Source organism: Equus quagga, chromosome 1, assembly GCF_021613505.1.
Source record: "Equus quagga isolate Etosha38 chromosome 1, UCLA_HA_Equagga_1.0, whole genome shotgun sequence".
Lineage (NCBI taxonomy): Eukaryota > Metazoa > Chordata > Mammalia > Perissodactyla > Equidae > Equus > Equus quagga.
The window spans coordinates 58,283,680-58,309,962 of NC_060267.1; the positions used below are offsets into that span (position 1 = coordinate 58,283,680).

Sequence of the window (26,283 nt, forward strand, 5' to 3'; positions counted from 1 at the left end):
CCCAAACGAAAACGAGGAATGCCTTAGTCTGTTTACACTTCCCAGCCCTCCCCTAACAGCGTCTCAGGACGGAGTTTATACCACAACCAAGGAATCAAACACATTTCAGGAAGTCTTGAACCCAGCATTGCCCCTCTGACAGGTGTGCACTTTCAGAAGCACAGGGGAAGGCACCAGGTCACGAATTCCAAACCCAATAATTTTCCAAATCACTGATCACACAAAAGAATGTTGGTGATTCGTTCACAAACTTATGAAACTTATGAAAAAATGCCTTTACCTTTAAAACATAAACACACAGGGCCTGCCCTGTGGCCGAGTGGTTAAGTCCGTGAGCTCCACTTCGGCGGCCCAGGGTTTCGCTGGTGCGGATCCTGGGCGCGGACCTGGCATTGCTCATCAGGCCATGCTGAGGCAGCGTCCCACATGCCACAACTAGAGGCACTCACAACTGGGGTATACAACTACGTACTGGGGGGTTTTGGGGAGAAGAAGAAAAAAAACAAAAAATTCCCATAAACACACAGACATCTTAATTGATGCTACCCATGGGATTGGAGGGTTTTACAGATGTCTTTTATCCTGAGACTGATGTTGGCGAAAAGCTGTCCATTTTTCGTCAAATGTAGGATGTAACCAGAAGAAGCCAGGAGGACAGAAGACTCCGAGAATCAGAGGAGGTGCAACTTTCCCACAACTGCCCTGCTGAGACCGAACGCGCTCCTGGAGTCCACCTTACCACAGCCACCTCAGCACTCCACGACATCCGTCCTCCCAGGCACAGCCTTACTTGGAGAGGGAACACCCCAAGAGAGAAGGTGACCCCACTAAGAGCAACCCAAAAGCCAATTTAAAGGACAGAGGGTTATACACCTGAGCTCTCCTCTCTGGCTTCTCCCTGCATCTTCCTCGACTTCTGCCGCACTGATAAAGAGGAGGGCTCCTAGGGTTCTGTCCTTGGCCCTCTTCCATTCTGCACCATTTTTGTAACTCTCTCCTGGACATCTCCACAGAATAGGGCACCTCCAAGTCAGGTTAGTCAAAACAGAACTCTTCACCTCCTCTTCCAAACTTGTTCCTCCCCCTGAATTGCAACCCTAGTGAAACTGCCATCCACCCAAGCCAGAATTCCAGGTGTTGGCCTCCACATCGGCCTGACTCCCCACACTCTTTTCCTTGCCAAAAATAGGGCGGTGGAGCACTGCACTATGCTGCGTTCTGGAGAGTGCAGATATGCTCCCACGTGCTCTTCCAAAGCTCTCGCCATAGATCCCCTCCTTTCCATCTTCACTGCCTCGAACTGCATTCTCTCTACCTGGACTCCAGCAACACTCAAGTCTTAAATGTAGATCCTGCTTCAAGGTGGGATTTTTATTTTTATTTTTTGTGGTAAGATACATATAACATAAAATTTGCCATTTTAACCGTACAATTCAGTGGCATTCACAATGTTGCATGATGATCACCACTATCTACTTCCACAACTTTTTCATCACACCCAACAGAAACTCTGAATCTGTTAAACAATAACTCCCCGTATCCCCCTCCCCTCCATCCCCTGGTAATCTCTATTCTACTTTCTGTCTGTATGAATTTGCCTATTCTAGGTATCTCATATAAGTGGAATCATATAGTATTTGTCCTTGTGTGTCCAGTTTATTTCACTTGGCATAATATTGTCAATGTTTATCGACACTGTAACATGTACCAGAACTCCATTCCTTTTTTATGACTGAATAATACTCCATTGCATGCATATATTCGTCCATTAGTGGACACTTGGGTTGTTTCCACCTTTCGGTTAGTGGGAATAATGCTGCTATGAACATAGGTGCACAAGGTTGTAGATGCTGCCTCAAGTTTGAAATTCAATTCATATACCATATTTCTTCCAAAGTGATCTTTCTAAACAAATCTAATCATGCCACTTCCCTGGTACACACATTGAAAGACGTCATTTCGCCAACAGACTGAACTCTCTGGCTGCCAGCCCATGCTGACATTGCTTCACCTCCATCCTCATCACTCTGTCCCTCCCAACATGCACCCCATGCTTCAGCCATTCACATCTGCTTGCTGCTCCCGGAACATGCCATGCTCTGCCTGTACATCCTGTACAATACATTTCCCTACCCACGCACACACTCAACCTCCTTCAGTCTTCTCTGAACTAAGGCAGATGATGAGTATGGACCTTGACATCCATCAGGGCTTCAGTATCACAACTTCTCTGAGCCCTACTCTGAACAACTTTGCTCTTCCCTTCTTCCTAGGTACAGATCTTTCCTCTGTTCCTAAACCCCTCCCACTAGACTCCACTCCTGGAAGACAGCGTTTCTCTCAGTCAGGTTTCTATCCCCAGCATTTAGCAGAGTGTCAGATCCACTACAAACATTCAAATCTTTACGGAATGAATTAAATTCCTGGCTTACATAAATATACTTAAGTGCTCAAGATAAAAAAAAATTTAAAAAGCAATAGAATTTAAAAAGTAATAGAAATATCTGTGGATCCAATATTTTGTTTTTAAAATCATGTATAAATTGGGTTGCTAACTTCCAATCCTAAACTGTATTAGCTCTCTGAGAAAGGAGCAATAAATAACCACATTTTTTTCAAAGGCTTCCCTCTTCAAACATGCCTGAACCACCATCTGTTCCCTGCTTCAGAAGGAACATGCCTCCTTAAAATCAAAGGGCTACTTGTAACTGAGAATAGTCTCATATCCAGAATATGTAAAGGATTTGTACACACCAAAAAAGCAGACACCCAATGAAAAACGGGCAAAAGAGTTGACCAGGTACTTCACAAAAGACATCCAAATTGCCAAAAAGCATCTGAACAGGTGCCCAATATCATCAGTCATCAGGAAAATGTCAATCAAAACCACAATGAGATACTACTACACACCCATTAGGGTGACTAAAATTAAAGACTGACAATACCAAGAGTAGATAAGGATATGGAACAACGGGAACTCTTAGACACTGAGAGTGTAAGCTGGTACAACCACTTTGGAAAACTCTTCAGCAGTAGTTCTCGAAGCTAACCATATGTCTACCTTAAAACTCAACAATTCTATTCTTGGGGACACATCCAAAAGAAATGAATGTCTGTGTTGACCAAAAGACAAGACTTCAAAACTGGAAACAACCAAGATGACCACAGATAGCAAAACGAGAAAGAAGGTGCAGTTACGGTCATGCAATGGAACACCAGGCAGCAGTGAAAAGGAACGAGCTGCTGCAACATGCAGCAGCATGGATGAAACTTACAGATCAACAGCGGGTAAAAGGAGGCCGACAAAAAAAGAACATATTGCATGACTCTGTTTACATAAAGATCAAGAACACAATTCACATCCATGGTGCAGAAGTCAGGGAGAATAATGGTTAGGGGTAGGGATGGTGTTACTGTCTAGGAAGGGGCAAGAGAGAGGCTTTGGGATCCTGATTTGGATGGTGGCTACACAGAATGTCAGACAGTGCTGTGTCTGCTTGATTATGTTTTCCAGAATCCCCAGTTAAGAGTTCTGACTTAGAATTGGCCAAAAGAGGAACTTGTTTGAGATTTGGAAGATGGAATTGAAGCAGTGGCCATCACTCTCTAAAGGTCTTAGCAGTCCATTGTGGTGAGGGACAGAGACAGAGGTGCCTGGAAGGTTCCAGCCTGTCCTTGCTCTCCTCTACACTGCCTCCAGCTCTTCTTTCTCATTGCTGACCCTCCTGACCAAGAGCCTCAGGTCCACCACCAGACACTTGGCTGTGGACCCAACTGGACAGTAGCTACTCAGAGGCAACAGCTTCCCACAGAACTCTCCAGGAGTTCCCCTGTGGTGGTCGCACTTCAGCAATGGATGTGCCTGGCTTCTCAGACTTCCCTGTAAGCTCTGACTTGTCCACCAATGCCAATGCTTCAGGCAGACTGGGTAGCGACTCCTCTCTGACCGCCAATGCTCCCATCTGGAACGTCACTCCCCCATCTCCTCCCACAATTGTGTTAGGTCTAATTCCTGTAATTTGACGCCCTTATTCCCAAAATTTCATAGTGACTCAACTCCCAACTGAACCCTGTCAATACAAACAGATGTTTATATATACACAAATTTGAGTGGTACACTTAAGATATATGCCCTTTAAGAACATATGTTATACCACCACTAAAAAAAAGTCGAAAAATAAACCAAGAGGACATCGCTTTTATGTCACATGAGAACCGTGTCCTGAGAAAACAGTAATCTGGGAGGCACCCAGCAGCACACATGAACAAAATCTACGCTATACTTCACTTACCAAGGAAGACTCCTACACAGCGCTGCCCAGCACAAGATCTGGCAGGCAGCTGGGAGCCCAATGGGTGCGGCCTCTGACCAGAGCCAGGGCAGTGCGTTTTAAAAATAGCAAATAGGACACATGCTCTCTGCCTGGCAGGCTATGAATTCCTTGGAAGCAAGCTCCTTAGTCCAGAGTGAGTTTTCCCTTCTGAAGGGATAGACTCACCAAGTTCAGTGTCACCAGAATGAAACCAAGTACCGGGTCTCTAAATGGGAAGAAAGGGACATGAGGGGGAAGGGCAGAGAGGAGCCACAGACACTCCTCTGCACCTGGGCACCCCCACAAGAATGAGATGTATACCTGGGCATCCCCAAAGTCACTATTTTCTCGGCAGAAGACCAACGTGTCTTGCTACCTTTTACTTCATTCATCCAAGTATTTATTGAGTGTGTGGTATATATGTCAGGCCCTATACTTGACATTAAATTTACATTGGTCAAGGAAAACACAGTGCCTGCCCTTAGAGAACTTACTGTCTAGTGGTGGATACAGACAAAAAACAAGCACACATCTACAAAATTTGAGTGCCAGAAAGGAAATGCACAGGTTACAGGAACTTAGAATAATAAGAGGGGCCCTAAGACAAGTTGGTCACGGAAGCTTTTTTGAGCAGGTAACTTAAAGTGGAGGTCTGAGCACTTTTCATTTGTAAGGTAAGTTTACTACTCTCCTGCCAGTGCTCCTGGCTCTAGCTGAAATCTCAAGGACATTAAGCACTTGTAGTAAAAACCATTTGGGTAACAAGCAATGAAGGATGAACACACATCCACATAGGCATTAGCGCTCATGACCCTGAACAAATACCAGGCTCCTGGTCCCCACCACTGGCCACCATGTACAGTAGTGCAAGCTCCCCAGTTAAGGGTGGGGGAGCAGAGGATGACATTCGGCCCACAACCTCACTAAGCAAACCATACACCTGGTGAGGAGGAGCATCCACACAGGAGGGGTGCATTTTCCCACCCCACACAAAGGTGCTGTAGGAGCGAGTGATGGCCACTCATCCCTGCCATCCCTCAAAAAGAACACACACCGTGAGGTAGGACACAAAGCCCATGGGGCCTGGTCTGGGCTATGGACGGTGAATTCAGGCTGGCGAAAGCATCTGACTCCACACTGTACCTAGTGAAGAAGAGACCTGACTCTGTGTCTGCAACTCTGAAAGGTGGCATCAGACAATCACTTCCAAAGGAGTCAAACAAATGCCTCTTTCCACACTTGGAAATGAAAAGCCCTTCCTGGTTGGAGAGTGACTGGGGAAACTAGGCTCCTATCTTTATACTAAATGAGAACGACTGCCCTCTTCTACAGCAAATAGTCCCACCCACTACTGCCTGTCTACTGCCAGAAACAGTTGCCTCACCCAAGGCACCACGGAAACATTAGGCACCCATTCAAAAGACATCTGGAACCATCAACTCTATCCCACACACTATTGATCTGAGCTCATTTAAACAGACCCAGGAGTACGTACCATATCTACCGAAAGCACTAACAGGCAGCCCTAGAAGTCCGGTCACCAGCAGCAGTCCTGTGCTGCTCCAGGCCAGCACACGCCTTCAGAGCCTGCAGAAGGCCCCTGGGCCACTTACAACTCTGAGGCTGAGGACAAAAGCCTGCGAACGGAAGTGCCATGGTCTGGGGTGTTTTTTCAAACAAAGAGCACATTTTCTTCCTTTGTTAGCAAAATGAAATAAGCAAATTATGAATAATCTGCTAAATCTTTTAAATATTTTCACCTTTGCCTTTTAAATAAAGGTATACACGTGTTATATTTTCAAGACAAAGGAACTAGGTAATATTAATTTTATCACAAGTTATAAAAAATATGAAAACTATAACGTTGGGACTGTGGTGACTGACTTGCTCTTGTTAAGCTGATCTGCATAACCTATTTAATGACAGCAAAATGTCATATTTAATGATTAGCCAAAGATAATCTAAAATTAACCACCTTATTTTTTTGTAATATCAAAAAATAGTCCCATTGAATCCTATATGTATTAATCAATAAGGGATTATTAATACTGATGATCACTCAGCTTGCTATGGTTGGCTTTGAATAAAAGTATAAAAGATTCAGCAACTGTAAGGAGTAATAAATGATCAAGATTACCACTAGGGCTAGTGCCCACTCTTCTCAAAGAGAACTGACACAAAATTTACGTAACTCCTTATCTTTATTCTCAATAGTCAACACCAAATGTGTAAGACCCCTGAGCGTAAGTGATTATATTATTATTCCCATAAAATTCTGAACTTCCCTGTTCCTTCTCTCACCTTCAATTCTCAAATCTGACCATTGTGCCTTCTGTAACTATCACTCCATACCCAGCTAACTCCCCTATATACTCAGCCTCACCTCCCAGAGGTTTCCCCCGTCCTTGCTCTCCCCTAAGACACGTCCTCTGCAGTCTTTCCGAGTGGGCACTTTTCATTAGGAGCTGATGTGCTTGGTGTCCGCTGATGTCCACTCTCTCTTCCAGACATCACCTCTCTACCATCTTATACAATATGTGGACTTTTGAGGATCAAGGTCTGATTTTTGCAATGTATCAATCAGCTGCCATTTTCATATTTGCCCTTTCTGGGCCAGTTGGACACAACTTTAAAAATAAGACTTCTTATTGGTGAAAAGCATTTGTGAGTCAGCCTATAAAAGAAGAGAATTGATCCTGATGAAGGCTGTTAAATCCATACAACACAACTTTAGAAAAGCCAAACCAAACCCAAAGATCAAAGGGAACAAGGAAGGACTAGCTCCATATTCAAGTCCAGTGACGGACTATACGAATGTATGAAAGGATGTAACATACGCGGGAGTAAAAGAATAAAAAATCTTTATCACAAGGAGAGAGGCACAGAGAACATAAACCCAAGGCTGTATAAATACAAAAGCAACGGCAGCCTCAGGGAATCAGAAAGGGAGACTAGGCTGAGGAGGCGGCAGAAATTAAGTAGAGAATAATCAAATGCTTAAAGAACATTTTCTATATCTATGGACTAATTTCAAACGTTCACAGAGAGCTATTTAATCAGGGCGCAATAAATTACACAAAACAAGCCAAAAGCCATGCAAACTCCCATGATGTCAGAACACTGGCAGAACGATGAGTTAATCCACTCTTCCCTTACCTGGCCACGAAAAATGTACAAGACATCCAGTTGTGCCCACAGGCCAGAGGACAAAAGGACCAGTTAGAACACTTATTCCATCTACTTTATCACAGGCCCAGCAGGTGATCACTCAGCACTGACTGTACTCCACAATGCTCTTTGCTCTCTCAGACCTATACCAAGTCTTGATTTTGGTTACTGTGGGGGAAAATGCAGCTCAGAGCTATTCGACACCATTTTTCTCTGGCCTGCTATCACCCTAAGAGACTCAGAAGACTCCTGCCCAGAGAGATTCCATCATTAGAGAAGTGAACACAAGCACTAATGTCTACTGTCAGCCAAGCTGAAAACCATGGTCATCCTCAAGAGTGGAGATGAAGCCTTTCAACCAGCGGATAATGGTGACAGCAGGCCAAAGTCTGAGCACTGCAGGCATTGTCCCATCTCAGTTTTTCCAGAGAAAGGTGCCTGGGGCTTGAAGAGAGGCCCAATGGATTACGAAGGCCGTTAGCAGCTACAGCTGGGCTCTTCCCAGCAGACAAGGGGTTCCCTGCAAAGATGGAAGTTGAAGGAGGGAAAGCAGAGACAAGTTGAGCTTCAAGTGGCACAAGAGAGCAACAGATGTTATTGCTCATAAATTTAGGCAATTTTCAATTTATGGAACATATACTTCCTTCGATGATGAGAAAGAATTATCATGTGCGTCCTATGTGCCACTTTTGGGATGTGTGAAAAAGGGAGAAAAAGGAAAACAAATTACATTTCACTATACTCTGAGATTAGCTATTTGTTCACTAGAATCATCAGGGAACCTGAAAAATACACCAATGATCAGGCCTTACCCCAGATCAATCAAATCAGAATCTCTGTGGTGGCATGGGGTAGGTGTGTGCCACTCTACTCCAATCATGCTTCTAACGTGCCACCAGGGCTGAGAAGAAAGGAAACAGACGGCAAGTCTGGGAATACAGCACACATTTGGCTGAATAATGAGAGGTTCGTCCATCTTCAGATGGGCCTTCATTCCTACATAAATGTCAACCATCTATTCAGCAAATCTCTACTCTCCCCAACCTTAAAATAACAATAACAAAAGGAGATGTGCCAAACAAAAGAATTGAGTAATATCCTACAGAGCTCAGGGAAATGGTGTGCCTAATCTCCGAGTGTGTATGCTTTGTTTAGGAAAATGTAAACCAGCTGTAATGCTCTGTCTCTCCTGGGGTTACACCACAAGCACCTAAAGATAGCCCAGTGATTGTATGCTGGCAGGGAGCACAGAATTCAGCACACTCCCAATGGGTAAAGGAAGACCATACACCAGCGACTGTGGCTGCCAGGCCAGCTTTTAGAGTTTCCTTTTGCCCAACAAATCAAAGTCCTGGGTGCTCCAAGAAGGGTAAATATAGCCTGGCCTCATAAAGGCTAGTTCTCTGGGTTGGGAGAGACGCCTGTCCAGTCCTCTCTTCTGCCAATGATGCCTCCTGTCAGACATACCTCACCTCCTCCTCTTACCAGAGTGGTTTGACTTTTCCGGTCAAGCTTTTTGGAAATGGTCATTAAGGTCAGTGCTAATTCAGGTATGACTATGAGTCTGAAGAAAGAAAAGTGGGTTGAAAAAATGTGTTCTGAGGTAACGTTTTGGGCCTTTGGCCATGCTTGTATGTAAAATGTAAGGAGAAAGGCTTTCAGATGCTTAGAGACCTCACCATGTCTAAAGACAGTCACCCAATGATCCTTGACAAAACAGAGAGCTTCATGCATTGGTGCTATCTGCTGCAGAAACCCCTGGAAGAAGCCTAGCCTCTGCATTAGGCTTCCACATAATCTGAGCAGCTACAGATGAGAAGCATCGAGCAATTCTGCTGGGCCGTACAAGTTGAGCCCACCCACAACGTCAACCAAGACAGTCCTAAGGAGTTCAACTGTGATGGGTATTTCCCTAAGAGACTCAGGCCAGGCCAGGCCTGTCCTATTGGCTCACCCACGACCCAAGTGTTGTCTCTGCACCACACAGCCCCAGTAAGGGCCAAGGTAAAAGCAAATCTCATCAAGTCCATGCAAGAGTAAACTCAAAAGTCACTTCTGCTCCTTGGGCTCTTTAGATCAGAGGCAACACTCTTGTGGTTGTGCTACTCCCTTAATTCACATATTAGAGTTCTCATTATATGATGGAAGCATGCTGACAGCAAGAGTTCCCAAACTCTGCAAGGAAACAATGGAAATTTTTCTAATTATTATTTATTTTCCTGAACTTAACCCCTCTTTCTAACCTTTCTTGGGCCAGTAGAATGCGGTTTCTTTGAAAATGCCTCTACCTTTCTCCTAACAGAGAAGATTAAAGCAGAAAACCAAAATCTCTTGAGTGAAAAAAGTCTCTTCACCGCATGGGACTATGTGCTCTCATGAAAAACAAAGGCTTTTTCCATATATGAGAAGCCCCCTACTCTAGGGTCCCGAGACTGAACTTTATGAATAAATCAATGCAACCTGCAGCCATGGCTCTGCTCCCACCTCTTTCGATCTTGTCCGACAGCATGAACTGGAGGAGACAAAAGAGCAAGAGCACTGTGTCTGCTTTTTGGGGCCTGACCCATAGAGAAAACAAGCTGTCTGAGTCTTATGCCATGACATCATCAACCACCAATCAACACAGAGAAGCTGCAGCAGGTTTCCTCCCATGAAACCAACCAGTGCAACTGTCAGAGGCAATGCAGGTGTGAGGAAGGGTTTTCTTTCACGCTATTTTTGTGTTAAACTATAGAAGAAAATGAGAAGCAGGGGGAAAAACACGTTTCTATGGAGAAAATATAGAAACTCAAATATTCCCTACGTGTAAGTCACAGACCACCCAGGCCCCTATACCTGTGCCCCACCGTTTTCCACCTTCCCCTCCTGCCAAGACGCACAGTGGAAGGCTTTGTTCTGTGAGGCACTGAATGGGAATCTTCCCAATCCTCTCTGCCAGCGAAATCGTTTTAGGAAAGTTGTTTTTGTTACCTGACCATGCATGTGTGAGTGTTTTCAAACAGGCTTCCGAAGCAGTGAAGCACTTGAGGAAGAAAAGGAAGATACCTTGGTTATCCAGACATCAGTTACACCTCTACCCAGAAACAAAACCGTGTTCACTTGTGCATCAGAGCTGGAGGTTCTTGAGACTTGGTTATTTTCAGTCCATTTTCCTCCCACAAAACACTGACCATCTTATGAATGAAGCTGTTTAGCCAAGGTTAGAATATGCCAGGAGAGAGGGGGTGGCGGTGTGGAGGGCACAGGGCTCCAGGAGAGCAGGGGTGAAGGAGAAAACTCACAGAGCAAACATTGTTTACAGCTGCAGAGCCAGGCCAGCATGGCCCCTCGCCTGTTTGAGCGCATTATCACAGTAAGTCCCGGACAATACAGCCGGAGGCAGCAAGAGCAGGGCCACCCGCCTCCACTTTGCCAACGGCACGAGGGCAGCATTCCATGCAAGTTCGCATGCGACAGCGCGGGCCAGCTGTCCTGCGAACCCACCAGCCAGACTGCTGGGCACAGCCAGTCAGCAAGGAAGACAAGAACTTGCCTCTGACTACAGGCCCAAGTGACCGGGTCTCCAGAGGTGGGCACCACCCCAGTTCACAGACAGCTACAGGAGAAACTGCGTTTACGTGAAAATAGGGTACAACTGAACATGTTGAGAGACGTATAGGCTGCTAGGTCCTCCAACAGCCATCTGAGGATGGGGCACCCCATACTAGTGGGAGGTGGAACAGTTGCCGAGAAATCACTGTACTATTTCCTTCTGATGATATCACTCTGAGCTCTTAAAACTTACTGTAATTGATAAATATACTATAAAATGCCATTAAATATGAAGGTGTTGCTCATAAGGAGTGCGCCTTTAGTTTTTTTTTTAACAGTATGACTAGATGTAAAATTAACATTAAGATTAAGCCAATAAGCATATGATCTAATATTAACTTCAGACTTAATCTATTCCTTTAGGTCCATCTTCCCTGGCTCCGCTTGGCCTGCGGTGGAGCGAGAAGACTGCCAGCTGACAGCCTGAGGGCATCTGAGAGCCTGTGTTCCCTGACTCACCTGCGGAGGCAAATGAAAACCTAAACTGAGAGGACCCCTTGGGTTCCGGCCCACAGCGAGGCTCACCCTGGCCAGCTCACCCTGCAGCTCGCAGTGCCACCATCTGCTGTGGCCCCTCTGAGTGCCTCCCACACACACTGGATCCTGTGGGCAGGACCATCACCCGTTACAGGAAAATGAAGAGCCACAACAAGGGCACCAACTAGGAAGATCCTCAGTCACTTGCACTCCCGCGTTTCCCCAAATCAAACAACAGCCAGAGTCCCGTGACAAACCGCCTTCTTCTACCAGAGAAGCCACTCTTTGAGACTCAGATGTCAGGGTGCTGTGGACACCATTGCCTAGGGAGAGAGGGGCTCTGTGAGAGCGGCAGGCCTCCCTCTCCACACAAGACAGCCAGCAGCATCACCATGCCCCAACTCCACTGTGTGCTGCCCACCCACCCAAGAATGCCTTTCCAGCCAGCCCCAGAACGACCAGGGGACACACATCCAAAACACCCGGCTATGTGGGAAAGTTTTTCTTCTCTGGAACATACAGTAAAATCCTCTATTTTGGGGTGATGTTTATTTCTTCCTTTGAACGAAGGTTGATTTATTTTCTCCTCTTTGTTCCAAAAACACACGTACTTGGAGCTCAGTTATCACAGGAGGACCATATCTGACCTGAGAGAGCAGTAAGCAGGTTCTTACAAGCTGCCTCTTTTTAGGCTCCAGTCCTTCTTGGCCTCTTCTCCAGGAAGCCGCCTCCCTCTGCTCTCCAGCAGACTGCTCTGCTAAGCACAGGATCCCGACCCAAAGCGGCAAGGGAGGGTCGTGAGGGTCCTGATAGTGCCTCTCCACACTTCAGACTTCAAAGAGTAGGGACCAAGGAGCTCGTAGTAAAAGTGGGAGGGACGAAATTTTTTAAGTCACAAAGAAAGTAGGAGTGTGACTTCAGAAGAGAAATACTATACATAAATTGTTTGTTGTCCATCTAAGATCCGAGCAAAGCTGCTGTGCCACATGGCTGGATTGGCACAGCTTCTCCTCTCTGTTCTCACAGACCAGCCCTCAGCTCCTGCAGACACTGATCCACAGCCTGCATCCCTGCAGGCAAGGCTGACCCAGCCAGGACAGCCCCCACCCTGAAGAGACAGGGCTGCCCGCCAGCAGAACCACCACCCCAAAGAGAGGGGCAGGCTTCTCCTTTACAAAGCAGGGAACTCAAAGGAAAGAGACCCTTTAAGGAAAGAGGAAAACACTCCAATATCTCCCTCCCGCTAAACTCCAAGATATGGCCCTCCTCTCATTAAACCTCCATTTATACACATGCAGTTGTTACAGAATTGTCAACATGAACTGAAAAGTGAATTCTGTTAATTCTGTTTTTCCATTGACTTGTCACTATAAAATTATAAGTATGGGAAGAAATCTCAATCCCCCGAAGAGTTAAAAGTTTTTAACGTGACTTACAACAAGGTTCAGAAAGAGCAGATGAAGGGCTGGCCCCGTGGCCAAGTCGTTAAGTTTGCCCTCTCCGCTTTGGCAGCCCAGGGTTTTGCCGGTTTGGATCTTGGGCAAGGACATGGCACTGCTCATCAACCCAGGCCGAGGCGGCGTCCCACATGGCAGAGCCAGAAGGACCTACAACTCAAATATACAACTATGTACTGGGGGTCTCCGGGGAGAAGCAGCAGGAAAAAAAAAAAGAAATAGCAGGTGAAACAGATGCAATGTAGAAAACAAGGCACATCGTCTACTTTATTGTAAATCACAGTAAAGGAAATGATGGTCCAGCTGGTGAACTTAATGATTTTCATCTTCAAAGAACTTGAAATACACTTGTGAATTCATTCACACATACCATGCCTTCTGGCAGACAGCATGCATTCAACAGCAAAAAGTAGGACACAATTTGTCGTTGTCGATCTAGGACATCAACTCTAAGGTCTCCAGGTTTCAAGCCTCTGCTCTGACAAGTAAATGCACAATAGCTTAACAGGCCCCAAGACGCTGGTACCACCCCATCTCCCCTCCCATCACCCGGCACTGAAGAAATCATTTTGCAGTCTGGCAAGTCCCCTCTCGCCATCCCTGTCCAGCTCCAGCGTGGGAATAAACACCAACAGCAGTCGTGACTCCCCCCACACCTGCACCAATTCTCGGCAAGCAGCTCCCTAAAACAGGAGGAAGTGCAAGAGCTCGGGGGAGGACGTTTCCACTGTGTTGTCACAATCTTGCTGACTTTCTCACCGTATTCTGAGAGCGCCCAGGACAGTTATTTAGGTCAGATTCCACCTTTTTGTAGTTTGTTTTGTGCCTGTGTTTGCAGCAGCATGAATACTGGCAAGGGGTGGGATGGGCACAGTGTGCCATTGTCAGCCTCCCTCTGTCAAGCTCCTGCTCTTCCCAAGTCCTCACACCTCAGCCAAATAGCTGTGTTCCCGGGAAAACATGATACATGAGACAGGCACCTCGTTCCTCAGAAGCTTATGCCCCATCCTGGAAACCATGAAACAATACAAGGGAGGTAGATGTAACATGACTCTTAAAAGTTGTCTCTATTTTATCCCTTTTATGAAATAGAAGATATCTCAAAGGTTAAGAAGAATCCAATTAAAGTGACTTAAAAAACTCTAGCTATCGCTGAGTCCATGAATGCATTCAGAGCACCTATGTGCCAGATGTTTGTCACAGACTTTGCCTACAGTACCTCATTTTATCTTCGGACTAATATCATAAGTATAACGTTACCCCCATTTTAGAGATCAGGCAATTAAATTAATGTTCAGAGAGGACAATCAACTCCCCCAAAGTCACGCACAGTAAGGGATGGAGCTGGGAGAATTTATCTCCTGAGGGTTTGGCTGGTTCCAGTGCCTACGCTCCTTCCACGGATGTTGCCCCACTTGGTGGGTTCAAATTTATTGTGTCCTCTTTTTCTTTTTCTTGCCCCTTTAGTAGTAAATTTTTATAAGCATGCATGTCATATCTCTCGTACAATTCTCTATATGCTCTGACAAATTTTTTAGTAAACAGTGATTCCAGTCAATCTACAGATATTGAGTAGGGCCTGCTCTGTGCCAAGGTTGCATCAGGTACTGCAAAGAGATCCAAAAAAAAGATGAATTTGGAAAGGAGAGGAAGAGAAGTGAAACAGTTTACTAATAACAAAAGGCGGTAAATAAGTACAACCTCAAACCCACTTAGCCAACGCTCCTCTGTGCACACAAACCCCCTGAGGGCTGGGGCAAAGCAGAGCCCCACTCAGTGAGTATGAGGCCTGAGATGCTATATTTCTAACCCACTTGAGAGCAGTGCCCATGCCGCTGATCAACAAGGAGCTGAAGTATTTCAAAGGTATCCCTGGGCTGGGGTGGTCTAGATAAGGTAAAGCACATCAGAAACACAGCCTGCAGAGAACTGAGCAGAACTGGAGAAGTCTGGGGCAGAGTGTTGTGAAGAAAGAAAACAGTATTTTAGACGGAGGGGGAAAAACTTAGGCAAACGAGGAGCACGAACACACAGGTCATTCAGGGTATAGCTGTCTATTTAAAAAAAGATAAAAAAAGATAAAAATACTCCTAAAGTGTATCACGACGTGATTGCCAGGAAATATGAGACTTCATTCTCTTTGAAAAGCCTTGAGTTTCTTATTGACTGGCCTGAGAATAAGTTCGAGGTAGGGAATAACTTTAGTTTGTTGATCTAAAAATGGGTAACATCCATGATAAACATCTTGGAGAAGGCAGCGCCAACTATGCAGCTACTTAGTGATACTCAGAGGTTTAAAGCCATGAACTTTGGTGCATACCCAGACACTAGCCAAAGAATGTTTCATGGACATTTTTAAATACCTACCACCCCATAATGAACAGGAAAGGCAATCCCACTGTCAGCTCCACCCTGTGTTGGCTTCCAACACAGTTCTCCCAGGAGAAGGGCCAATAATACAGTGGTCTCTCCAGTTGGGCCATCTGGTGATGTGGCCCGGCTTCCTGGCTGGGTCACTTCCTCCACTGTCTCAGACAAAGTGGCACTGCCCTTTCCCAGTAAGTCCTCAGCAACAGAAATGAATACCCAGACGCAAGGAAAGGTGGCCTTGAGGACCCCGCAGCATGGACATATGGTGTCTCTGAAAGGCAGGTGACATGGCAGGGAGCACTGTGCTCAGAATCAGGGACAGGGATCTGAACGAGGGTTCTGTCATTAATAAGCTACCTAACCTTTCTAAATCCATTTTCACATTGAGAAAACGGAAATTACAGTCCGAGCTCTATCTGCATTACTGCTGTGGATCAAATTTGGCAATGCGTGTGAAAAGGCTTCATAAGCTGTAAAGTACTGTGAAAACACGATCCCTTACCCCTAAAGGGTCTGAGAAATAAAAAGGCCCTTCCTGATACTCTCCCTTTTGTGTCAGTGCTCCACTATACGGATCTAGTGTTCACTACCGCCTTCACGAAAGGAAAAACTCAGAGCACAAGGAAGAAACCACTGACATGCTCAAGGTCAAACACCAAATGCACAACTTTTGAGGAATGAAATGACTATGGAAGGTTGCCAAAAAGTCAAACATTTTTCTGTTATAGGATAGTACGAGAGCAATCTACTAATTTGCCTCTAGAGAATCAATATTTTAACATTTCCTAAAGGTGCTCTGCAAGAGTCAAATCACTTAGAACTCCTTTGGTGTGGTCTGACATGCAGAGACCCAAGGGGAGCTGCCTGGAAGGACAGGAACAAGATTCCAGCACTAATGCCATGGCCCACCGGACCACACAACCTCGGACACAACACTTGCCTGGGCAGGATCCAGATTCCTCTCTGTAACCAGGCAGGACTGGACTAGCCAAGCAATTCAACTTTTTGTTAGTAGCTGGGTACACTGTTCTGACTGAAACAGGGATGGGCAGCCCCAGCCTCCCCAGTGTCCCTCACCTCTCTCCAGACCCTGTCAACAATCCTGTGTTTTCATTTCCTTGGGGCTCCACCAAGGAAATGCCGGCATCCAGATTACAAACCTCTGGAGGGAGGGCCTAGCGCTGACATGCAAAGGCAGCACACGCCGCCTCCTCAAATCTCCTACCATACTCCACTCGCTGGCCTTTTAGAATTTGTACAATTCTGGAGTTGAGGAGGCAGAACTAAGCCAACCTGGGTATCTTCTGGGGAGAGGGAAGAAGGTGTGGGAACAGAAAGAGGGAAAAACCAAACATAAAAAAGAGGCTCCACAGCAATCAATCACACACTGCAAAAAACTCGAAGCTTCCATGACTTGTCGTTAGGGTGAGGGCTGTGGAGGGAGGTCTACGCGCAGGCTGGTGCCGCACCAGGGGCTGAGGAGCGTGACCCCGGGAGAGCACCTGACACCACAGGATGCACCTGCCAAGCACGGCACTGTTGCCTGTGTGTGAAGTTCCAGAAAGACCTCGGTTTAACTCCAACTCTGTCCATTCCCCATCCACGTGACCTGGGTGGGGGGTGGGGAGTGGGGGGGCGTTTCTTAACCTATCTCAGTTTCCTTTTCTGGCAAAAAGAAGATAACACCAAAGAAGAAGAAGAAAACATCTGTTTCAGGGGAAGGCTGTAACATGGCTCCTACAGTGCCCAGCACACAGCAGACACTCAATAAAGGCTAGAGACGATGAGAACGATGACGAGGACTCTGCTTCTGTCCGTAATGTCAGTACATTGACGGCAACCTCAAGTTCAAATCCTTCATTCAACAGGTCTCATGAACATGAGATGAACGTGTTCACTCTATGCCCCACTAGTGCAGTATTCTTAGTGGACAGCAGACTCCTGACATCTTCCCTCCTCTTTGCTCCGAAGTGAAAGGAGGGCATCTATCTCCAGGCACCTGCATCTGATCTGAAGGCAGACAGCCAACCTTCTCAAAATCCACAGGGCTTGAGCCAGACTCCAGGGGAAAAAAAATAAGCAACTGACCAGCTACAATAAATTGAACACAGAACCTCTCTGAAACCAACACTAAGGACAGCTCACAGCAAGAACTGACATTATCACTGATTTCCTGACCTTCACCCTCCCCTACCTCAAAACAACTCTGGGGGCAGCAGGGCGCAAAGCAACTCCATGCAGGCCAGAAGTACCCTTCTCTGGGCAGAAGGGAAGTGATTTGACAGGCAAAGCCAAATCCCAGATATGGGGGAACTCCTGAACCCCCCAGGTCTCCGATAAGGCACCTGCCCCATTATGATGCTGGGGGAGGTGGGAAATGGGGAGCAGGGATCAATATCTTAATATCCAACAAATAAGAAATCTCTCATTCTAGTGTTTGAGAAAAAGAAGTCATTTAAGGAACATTCTAGGAGAGAAGTGTGATATTTATATAAAATCTGAGGTTACAAAGATGTAATATAGGAAACTGATTGTGAAAGAAGGTGGGAAATTACCCCTCGCTATAACACAAGCTCCACGAGGGTAAGGACTTCCATCTGTCTGGCTCACTATTATCATCTCCCAGAACCTCGCCTAGAACACAGTGGGCACTCAACACTTGTTGAATGAACCACAGAGGGAGAAGCAGAAATCTGATGTGATTAAGGGCACAGGCTTTGACTCAAACAGAACTGGATTCAAAGCCTGGTCTTGCTACTCACTAGCTGTGTACCTTTAACCAAGTCAGTCAACCTCTCTGATACTCACTACCCACATCATAGGATTCTTGTTAAGGATTAAATGACAGTTCATTTAGCCACCAAGAATGCCTAGCACACAGTAAGCTCTCAATGAATGGTAGCTATGAGCTATATCTTCACCTCTCTCCTGTCCTACTCCTCAAAATCCCCTAGTTTGGAGTATAAAAGAGAGGCAGGCACTGTAAAGAACTGAAGGATCAGACTGGGAGTGGTATTGCAGCCCTGTTCCATCCTAACCCTAAGCCAACCTAAGCCACAGTGTGCCTGCCCTGCTCCACACCCTCTCTGCCCCTTGTTCTAGCAAAGCCCATGCCCACCCGCCCCTCTCCACAGAGAACCTCCCCATCCTCCTGCTCAGCACAGGATCCAGCGTCAGAACACAGAGGAGCAGCAGCAGCTGACCCACCCGGGGCAGCAGGGGAAGCAGACTGCACCTAAGAAGGCTCCCAGCTGAGCATCAAGTACCATCAGGAGCCCAGACAGTCATCTGCATTCACTTGCTCATTTCCACCTACCACCATCCCATAATAGACTCATTCATTCTTACCAATTAACACTTCCTCAAGCCACTGCTGGGAGCAACATTTTCTAAGATGAACTCTACATTTCTCTTGACAGCTCCATTTGCTATGCATCTCAACATGTCAGTGACAATTTCCTGGACAACTTCCAGCCAAAGGAGGGAGGTGGAAATAGATTTCATGCCTGAAAAGGCCCAAGCAGACACCACACAGTTGCTGAGGACTTGAACTGGAAAGGACCTGAGAGATCTCTAACTCACTCACTGCACTGATTATAGGATCCGGGTTTCCTAAGGACTTTGGGTCCAGAGAATTTAAGAACTTCAGATTTTTAGTCATAAACCAAAATCTTGGACCATTAAGCAGTGTTTGTGAACGTGTTTGCAAAAGGGGAGAAAATGAGCAGGACTCTTGAGAGTGTGTCCTCCATAATTCCTGATCTCTTAGGTGCAGCTGCAGAGAGAGGACATAAACACACACGCCAGTTTCTCTCACTTGAGTCTGCACTGGCTCAATCACCAGGTTCAGAGGTGCTGCGTGCACCTAGCTCCCACTCCTCCGGGGCCCTGAGACGGGGAGCTAAGCAATGAAGCTGAAAGGGTCGCACATCAGGATTACAACTTCTAAACAAGACAGCATTCAGAGAGGGGTAGGGAGAAAGAGCCAGAGACATCAAAACAGCAACCTCTCAGTACGCCCAGGCCTGCACTGCCACTGTTGTTGACTGAGATGGCACCACGAAATATACTCCCTCACCCACGGGGCTTCCTAGGGACTCCTGCAATAGCCTATCACTTGGCTCAAAGGAGAGAGGCAAGGACAGTCAGTCAGTACCTGGAGAAAGAATCACTGTGTGTATGTGTTCAGCTCCTCTCAATGTCCACAGGGGACAGGGCAGGAAGCAGACTCGCATGAAGCAGAAAGTATTTCTTAGACACAATAACTATAGCAAAGAAGTCAGACACACTTACAAACTATAACAAAGACTTCTTCCTTAGTAAGAGAACCCAATTTTATTAGGGCCTGCAATGTACTCAGTTACAAAACCACATTTCCCAGCTTTCCTTGAAGCTAGCTATGACAACATGTTCTAAGTGCTGGCCAATAAGACATAAGCAGAAGTGTGTGAGCCTTCCGGAAAGACTCCTTTAAAGGAGTTGTCTCACATGGGCAAGAATTTTTTGCCTTTCTCTCAATTTCCTCCTTTTTTGTTTTCCCTGGAAACAGAAATACATGATGGCTGGAGCTCCAACAGCCATATTTGACGATGAGGTAACCTAAAGGATAGAAATCATGTGCCAGGGTAGTGGATTAAGTCAACTTAAATTCTCACCTGTCAATCCATGGAGCGGACCACACGCTGCAGCTAACAGCACCAGAACTTCTATTTTTCTAAATAGAAGGAGCCAAAGTCCTGATGTCTCTGGGGCTGGTCATACTGGCTCTGGGTTTCCCAACTCTAGCCTTCTTTTACATAAAGGAGAAAATCTTCTTTCATGTTTAACAAAATTTTGAAATTTCCAACTGAGATTGATCCTAATTGATGCACTAACCTTAACAGAAGACTTTATTTACTAAGGGCAGCTCTGAAGGAGATAAAATGGTCACAGTCTCAAATGGAGACAGGACAGACTCCACCACGGCAGCCTATCGACTGATGCCTGCTGACAGAACAGCTTTGGCTGGAGTTTCCTAAGTAGAAGCCCCGCCACTAATGAAAGAGTGGAGCTTTTCTGAGGGAGTTAAGAGGAAGGAAGACTCATCCATAAGGATCCACATAGTGCACATTACCCATAACTGAAATCTCAGGATTTTACCCTTTCAGTGGGCCCTGGATGTATTGACTTTCCTCACCAATTAAAAGAATCCCATCACAACCAATCGCCAGCACTTTCAGGGCAGCCTAGCTTCTACTAGGACCTCCTGCGGACAAGCCCGACCCAAACAAAGCTCAGCAAACCTCTAAACCTTGGTTCACTAACTCACCAACCGAGGCGCACCTTCCAAGGGTTCCTTTAGGTCCTCAGGCCATGGTGCTAACTGTGCTCTGGTTCCTCAAAATGCATAAGCCTAGAAGTCAGAGAGAATGTTGAATGAGCACTCTCTGTAGTGATGACGATGGTGACAAATGGCTGGAGGCAGTGATGGAAGGAAGGAAAGAGAGGTGGGCTCCAGTGTGGCTCAGGTGTCCTCTTCGCCTGCTAGCTGGCACAGGTGCGCTGCTCTACCTCAAAAGCCAAAGATGATCCTCGAGAGGTTGAGTTGAACTGTCTGTGGTAGCGTGGACCCCAGCACTGCCACACTGTAGCTGGCAGGGCAGCACTGGCCACAGGAAGGGCACTGAGGTGGCGGGGGCCCTGACCCAGGGCCTGTTTTATACGAAGGGATGGTGCTAACTGCAGCTGGCACCACGGGCGATTTACGATGACTGCCTACAGTTGGGAGAAGGGGGCAGAACTGTTTTTGCTAGTTAAGTATTAGGTAGGTTCAGAAAATAAATTCCTCCCCTGGTAGGGATGGAATCCTTCTAGGACAGAAAAACAAAAATAAAAGGGGAAAAAAACCTGGAATGGGTACAGAAGAAAAAAAAAAAGATTAACTGGATGTAAGACAGACCTTATAAGGAAAGGTTAAACGAACTGGACTCATTTGGCATGAAGATGAAAAAATTCACGATGCCTTCCCTGCCTTCAAGATTAGCAGTATTCCCGTGCCTAGAAGTATCGTTCGTATACAAAAAAGCAGTTAATATTTGTTGATTGCCTGATTAACAAAAGGAAATTGATGATTCTCTCTTAGCCTCATGGAAAAAGATGGAGAGAAGATGTGCAGTGAGAGCAGAATAGCTCAGGTAAGTCGGCCTCACCTGCAGGGTGGGGATAGTCTGTGCCGGAACCCCAGCCCCTCCCAGCATGCTCAGTTCCCTCCTCATTCCCATGAAGTTATTCCTGTCTCCTTCAGTACCGCCCCCACTACACTGCTATTTCATTATTTGCTCCTCACTAGGTAGTGAGTTGGATGGGAGGCACTAATTCATGTCTTACTCCCATGTGTGTGCTTGTGGCCCCCGGGACCTGGTTCCCCGAACAGAACAGACACAGAAGAAATGAAGGAAGCTAACGTTCACTGTTTGTTCTCTGTGTGCCAGGCGTGGAGGCAGAAGAGTGAGCGCAACAAACCAGCCCTGTCCTTGCGGAGCCTTCATTCTAGCAGGGAGACAGACAGGCCAGCGAACCCGAACCTACTGGAAAGAGAGCTAAGCTGTGGAGGAGAACCAGTGCGGAAGAGCAGAGGCAGCGCTGGGCGGGTTGGGAGGAGGTGGCGTGTCAGGCAGGACATCTGGGAAGCCTGTGTGGGCAGGGAAAGCACAGCAAGGAACCGAAGGAGCAGCCATGGGGTCACGTGGGGGAAACCGTGGATGCAAGGCAACAGCATATGCAAAATGGGAGGCTGGGTCAGCGACATCGAGGACACTTGGCCTGTGCGGGACCTTGTGGGCCAATGTGAGGTCTTCAGGGAACCAGTGAAGGGGTCTGAACAAGGAAGAATGACGAGACTGCAAGCCAGGCTCTACCAGGACCACTTTGGATGCTGCGTTGACAATACATCTAGGGGCACAAAGGTGGGAGCGGGGAAACCAGTTTGGAGGTTACTGTGAGCATCCAGGAGATAGACGGCAGTGGCTTGGCCTAGAGAAGTACCAGTGTAGGCTGGGGTGAGATTCTGGATCAAAACAGGAAAGTGGAGTTGACAGGATTTGCTAATGGATAAAATATGAGGTGTGAGAATAAAAGGATAATCCCAAAATTTTTGGCCCAAGGAACTGAAAAGATAAATGAAGAACAAACTAACAAAAGAACAAACACACAAACTCCCTTCCTGTTGGGCCCTACTAGAGGCAGAAGAACAGAGGAAACAATCCCAAGGCCACTCTCATCGTGCAGGAGCCTCAGCCCCTGCGGAGGGTAGTCCCCCCACAGAGGTTGTCGCCCACACTCACGGTCTGACTGCAAAGGCAGCCAGCCTCCAGCCCCACCCTCTCACCCCCAACTTTGCTCCTACACTGTCAGCCCCACGGTCCTTCCCTGGGTGGATGGGCACATGGTCTCACGCCCACGGACTCTGCTCCTGGAGCTCCTTATCAATCCTGAACAGGCCCACAGCAGCTCAACGGAGCTCCTGATAAAGCAGAAACACACATTCTTAGCACATACACCAACTGCTACAGTTTTCTCCCAACAATTTGTGTTACTTGAGGAGGCAAGAGTATCTCCAAAATGGCAGGAGGTAGCTCAGACTTGGGGGCAGAGGTGGGAGAAGAGGAGATAAGAGAAAGCAAGAGAGGCGGGAGGGTCTGCACCCCAAACCCACTCTTGGGCCACACCTGCAATCAGCATTCTAGCACAGCTCTTGTTCAAAGGAAGCCCCCCAGCCCCGGCCACACCTGCTGCCCCCCTCCACCACATCACCCACCTAGAGCTCCTCCTCTCCTTTACCACCTCAGCTTCCAAACAGCCAAAGGGCACTTTGCATTACAGTAAGACTCACCTTTAAAAACACACTGTTGGGAGGGCTGGCCCAGTGGCTCAGTGGTGAAGTTTGAGCACTCCACGTCAGTGGCCCAGGGTTCACAGGTTTGGATCCTGGGTGCAGACCTACACACTGCTCATCAAGCCATGCTGTGGTGGCATTCCAGGTAAAACAGAGGAAGATTGGCAGAGATGTTAGCTCAGGGACAATCTTCCTCACCAAAAAAAATTTTACAAAAACCAAAACATGCTGTGTGGGGTTTCTTTTCCCAGCCAAATCCATACAACCTATGTCCTCAACATTTAGCCAAAGACAAACAATAAGAACTATGGAAAAAAGAACTCAAAATGGGACAAAGGTAGGTAAGTGCTTCTTACTGATTGTTTTCTGGGCCAATGACTATAAGAGAATGGTAAGTCTGTCAATCAAGAGTTTGCTGACTGCTTACAATGTGACCAGTGTATGAGGACTGCTGAAAGAGGCACGCAGAAAAGACACCTCCCACCCTCAGGACGCGGAGAGCCCAATCAAGGAAAATGCCAATGTGGGCACTACAGCAAACAAGCAAACATTTCCTAAACCATATGGGCAGGCTATCAGGGTAGGATAGTTAGGGTTTGGGTAAGCAGAGAAGAAAGGACCCTTTGGGTACAGAGAAGGCATAGACGAGGCTGGAGGCAGGACTTAGCAGAGCATGTGCATGAGACTGGGAGGAGGGTGAAGAGTGGGGCTGGGCAGGAGAGCTCACTGGGGACACGGGCAGGAGAAGCCCAGCCTTCAAAGCAGAATGGCCCAGCCGCAGACAGAAGGGTGGTATCAAGGAAGATGGAACAACAGCCAGGCAATGGCCAGGAGGCCTGGGCAATCACTTGGACATGAGATGAAGGGAAATCAAATCAGAACTGTGGCATGGGGAAGTGGAATTGCAAAAGGGCAAGTCATTTAACAAACACTGAGCATCAATTATGGCAGGTGCAGTTTTAGGTGCTGGGGATAAGCAATCTCCAAAGACATTTTGAAGAAAGAAATAACAAAGTAGATTGGATACAAAGGGTATACAAATCAAATACTGACTTTATTTATTATTACCAGCTTTATTTACTTATTATATTTATTTATTTTATTACCTGTTCAAGGGCAGGAAGGCTGGCAAATACCTCTATACTCCAATCAATGGCTTAACTTTACCTACAACTTTCCAGACACAGAATATTTAAAGGAAGGCTCTGTTAGTGACAGCTATGCATGAGACAAAACCACAGCCATCTCCATTTCTTCATGGCAATTATTTTGCTCCCCTATGTTTTACATAAATATGGGGGGAAAGATCTGAAAATTCCTAACTATCCTCCAAGCAGTAAGGCGAGACAGCTGTTAACATGCAAAGGGCTCCTTCCCCGACTCCTTACACTGCCATGGCCAAGCACCATCTGTGAAGTGGGCTGGGACTGGAAGAGTACTTCTGATACCCCTTGGCACTGAGGAAGCCTCTTCACTCACCTGAGCCCCCTCTGACACTCACAGTGCCCCATACGCCTCAGGAGTGACCACAAACTTGGCAAGTCAAGCTCCACTGAAGTCACAGCCACATTCACTGAGGGAGCCACAAAAGTCTCCTGCCATCTCCCATCCTAACCCACACTCCAATAAAATGCCACAGACTGAGCATCAGCCTTTCAAGGCAAGATGCTCCTGGCTTCAGACAAGTTGCCTCTTCACCCACTGGACAACCAGGTCAAACACGCACAAGGGCCTAGGGACATATTTTAAGGACATGGTCCCCACCCTTACCGCATTTATAATACATGGCAAAATCTGAATCCCTCACAGATTTTTAATTGCAATGGCAATAACAACCAAGGTCCTAACAGAGGGACTTCCTCCTAGTCCTTCCCCAAGGCAGATGGAGGTCTGTCTGCTTTCTGACCCCAATCTACAACACTTTATAAACGAAGTATTAAAAACGGTATTACTACTGGAGGCAGAATTCTGCGTTCAAGGAGAATGAAGAAAGGAAGCAGTCATTACCCAAAAACCAGCCTCTCTCCCCAGCTCCAGTGTGAAGTCCAGGAAACGTAAAGCTGGAGGGAGGCCGCCTTGCTGCCGTCATCACGTGACTGTTCTTCCGCACCAGCCCTCCCTCCCATCACATCTTTCTGATAGCATTTTTCCTGGCACAGTTGAGGCCAAATATACACAGCCCAGTCTTTCAGCTATTTACAAAGTAACTGCTACCTGAAGATGTTCTTCCTTGTAGGACACCACTGAATGCCAGAGGCCCCCACACAGAGTCCTTATCTTTGTCGGATCATCTGCCCACAAGGCTAATGTGGGTATCCAGGTTTTGTTCACACCCCTGGACACGACGCCCGTCCACACACATCACTAGCCACAATGGGAGGGGGTGGGGGGGGTCAAAGGGATTAGCTCCACAGGACTTTGACTCTACATGAGATTAAAGTCTTAAAACCAAACTCACGCACCTCTCCCAGGCGCCACCGATCTCTACACTGTCATCGTCTACACTGGACTCCTACAGACAGCAAGGTTCTGTGGTAGGAAACAGTCCACAAATAAACTGTTCCTTTAAAGATGGGCAGCAATTTAAAAGCAGCTGGTTTCTGGTAGGAACCAGTCCTCAGAAAGCAACTCTCACTTCATCTACAAAGGGCAAGGTCCAAAGATTTGAGTTTTGTTTTTTTTTTTTTTAAAAAGGAAAGAACTGCTCCACATAGATAAATCCAAGACTCAGATACAACTGTTGCTTCAAGAACAAGGGTGGGGGTTTTTAGGAAAAGCAGCTGGAAGACACTGGCCTTGGCACTGCTGGTCTAGGTCTGTGACAAGGGGAGGGAAACATTCCAGAACAAGAACGCTGGAGCTAGAGGGGCACAAAGCAGACGCTAGGCTCACGCTGGGCCTCAGCGCCCCTCCACCCAGGACAGAGCCGCAGGGCTGAGCCGCCCGCCCAGGAAGGGCCTCCGCCCAGCGCCCACTGCAGCAGGAGGTCCTGACAGGCAGGAGGTCCTGACAGGCAGGCGCCGTGTGGCTGAAG

At 46.9% G+C, this 26,283-nt stretch overlaps 1 protein-coding gene across 1 annotated transcript in view; it reads left to right on the forward strand.

Annotated features, from left to right (window-relative positions):
• Positions 1-14,835: 14,835 nt before the first annotated feature.
• The window catches only part of LOC124243992 (translation initiation factor IF-2-like), a 43,206-nt gene continuing 31,758 nt past the window's right edge, over positions 14,836-26,283 (forward strand). The window contains exon 1 of the mRNA XM_046670196.1: positions 14,836-14,872. Coding sequence (XP_046526152.1) covers positions 14,836-14,872 — 37 coding nt within the window. The remainder of the gene's footprint in view (positions 14,873-26,283) is intronic.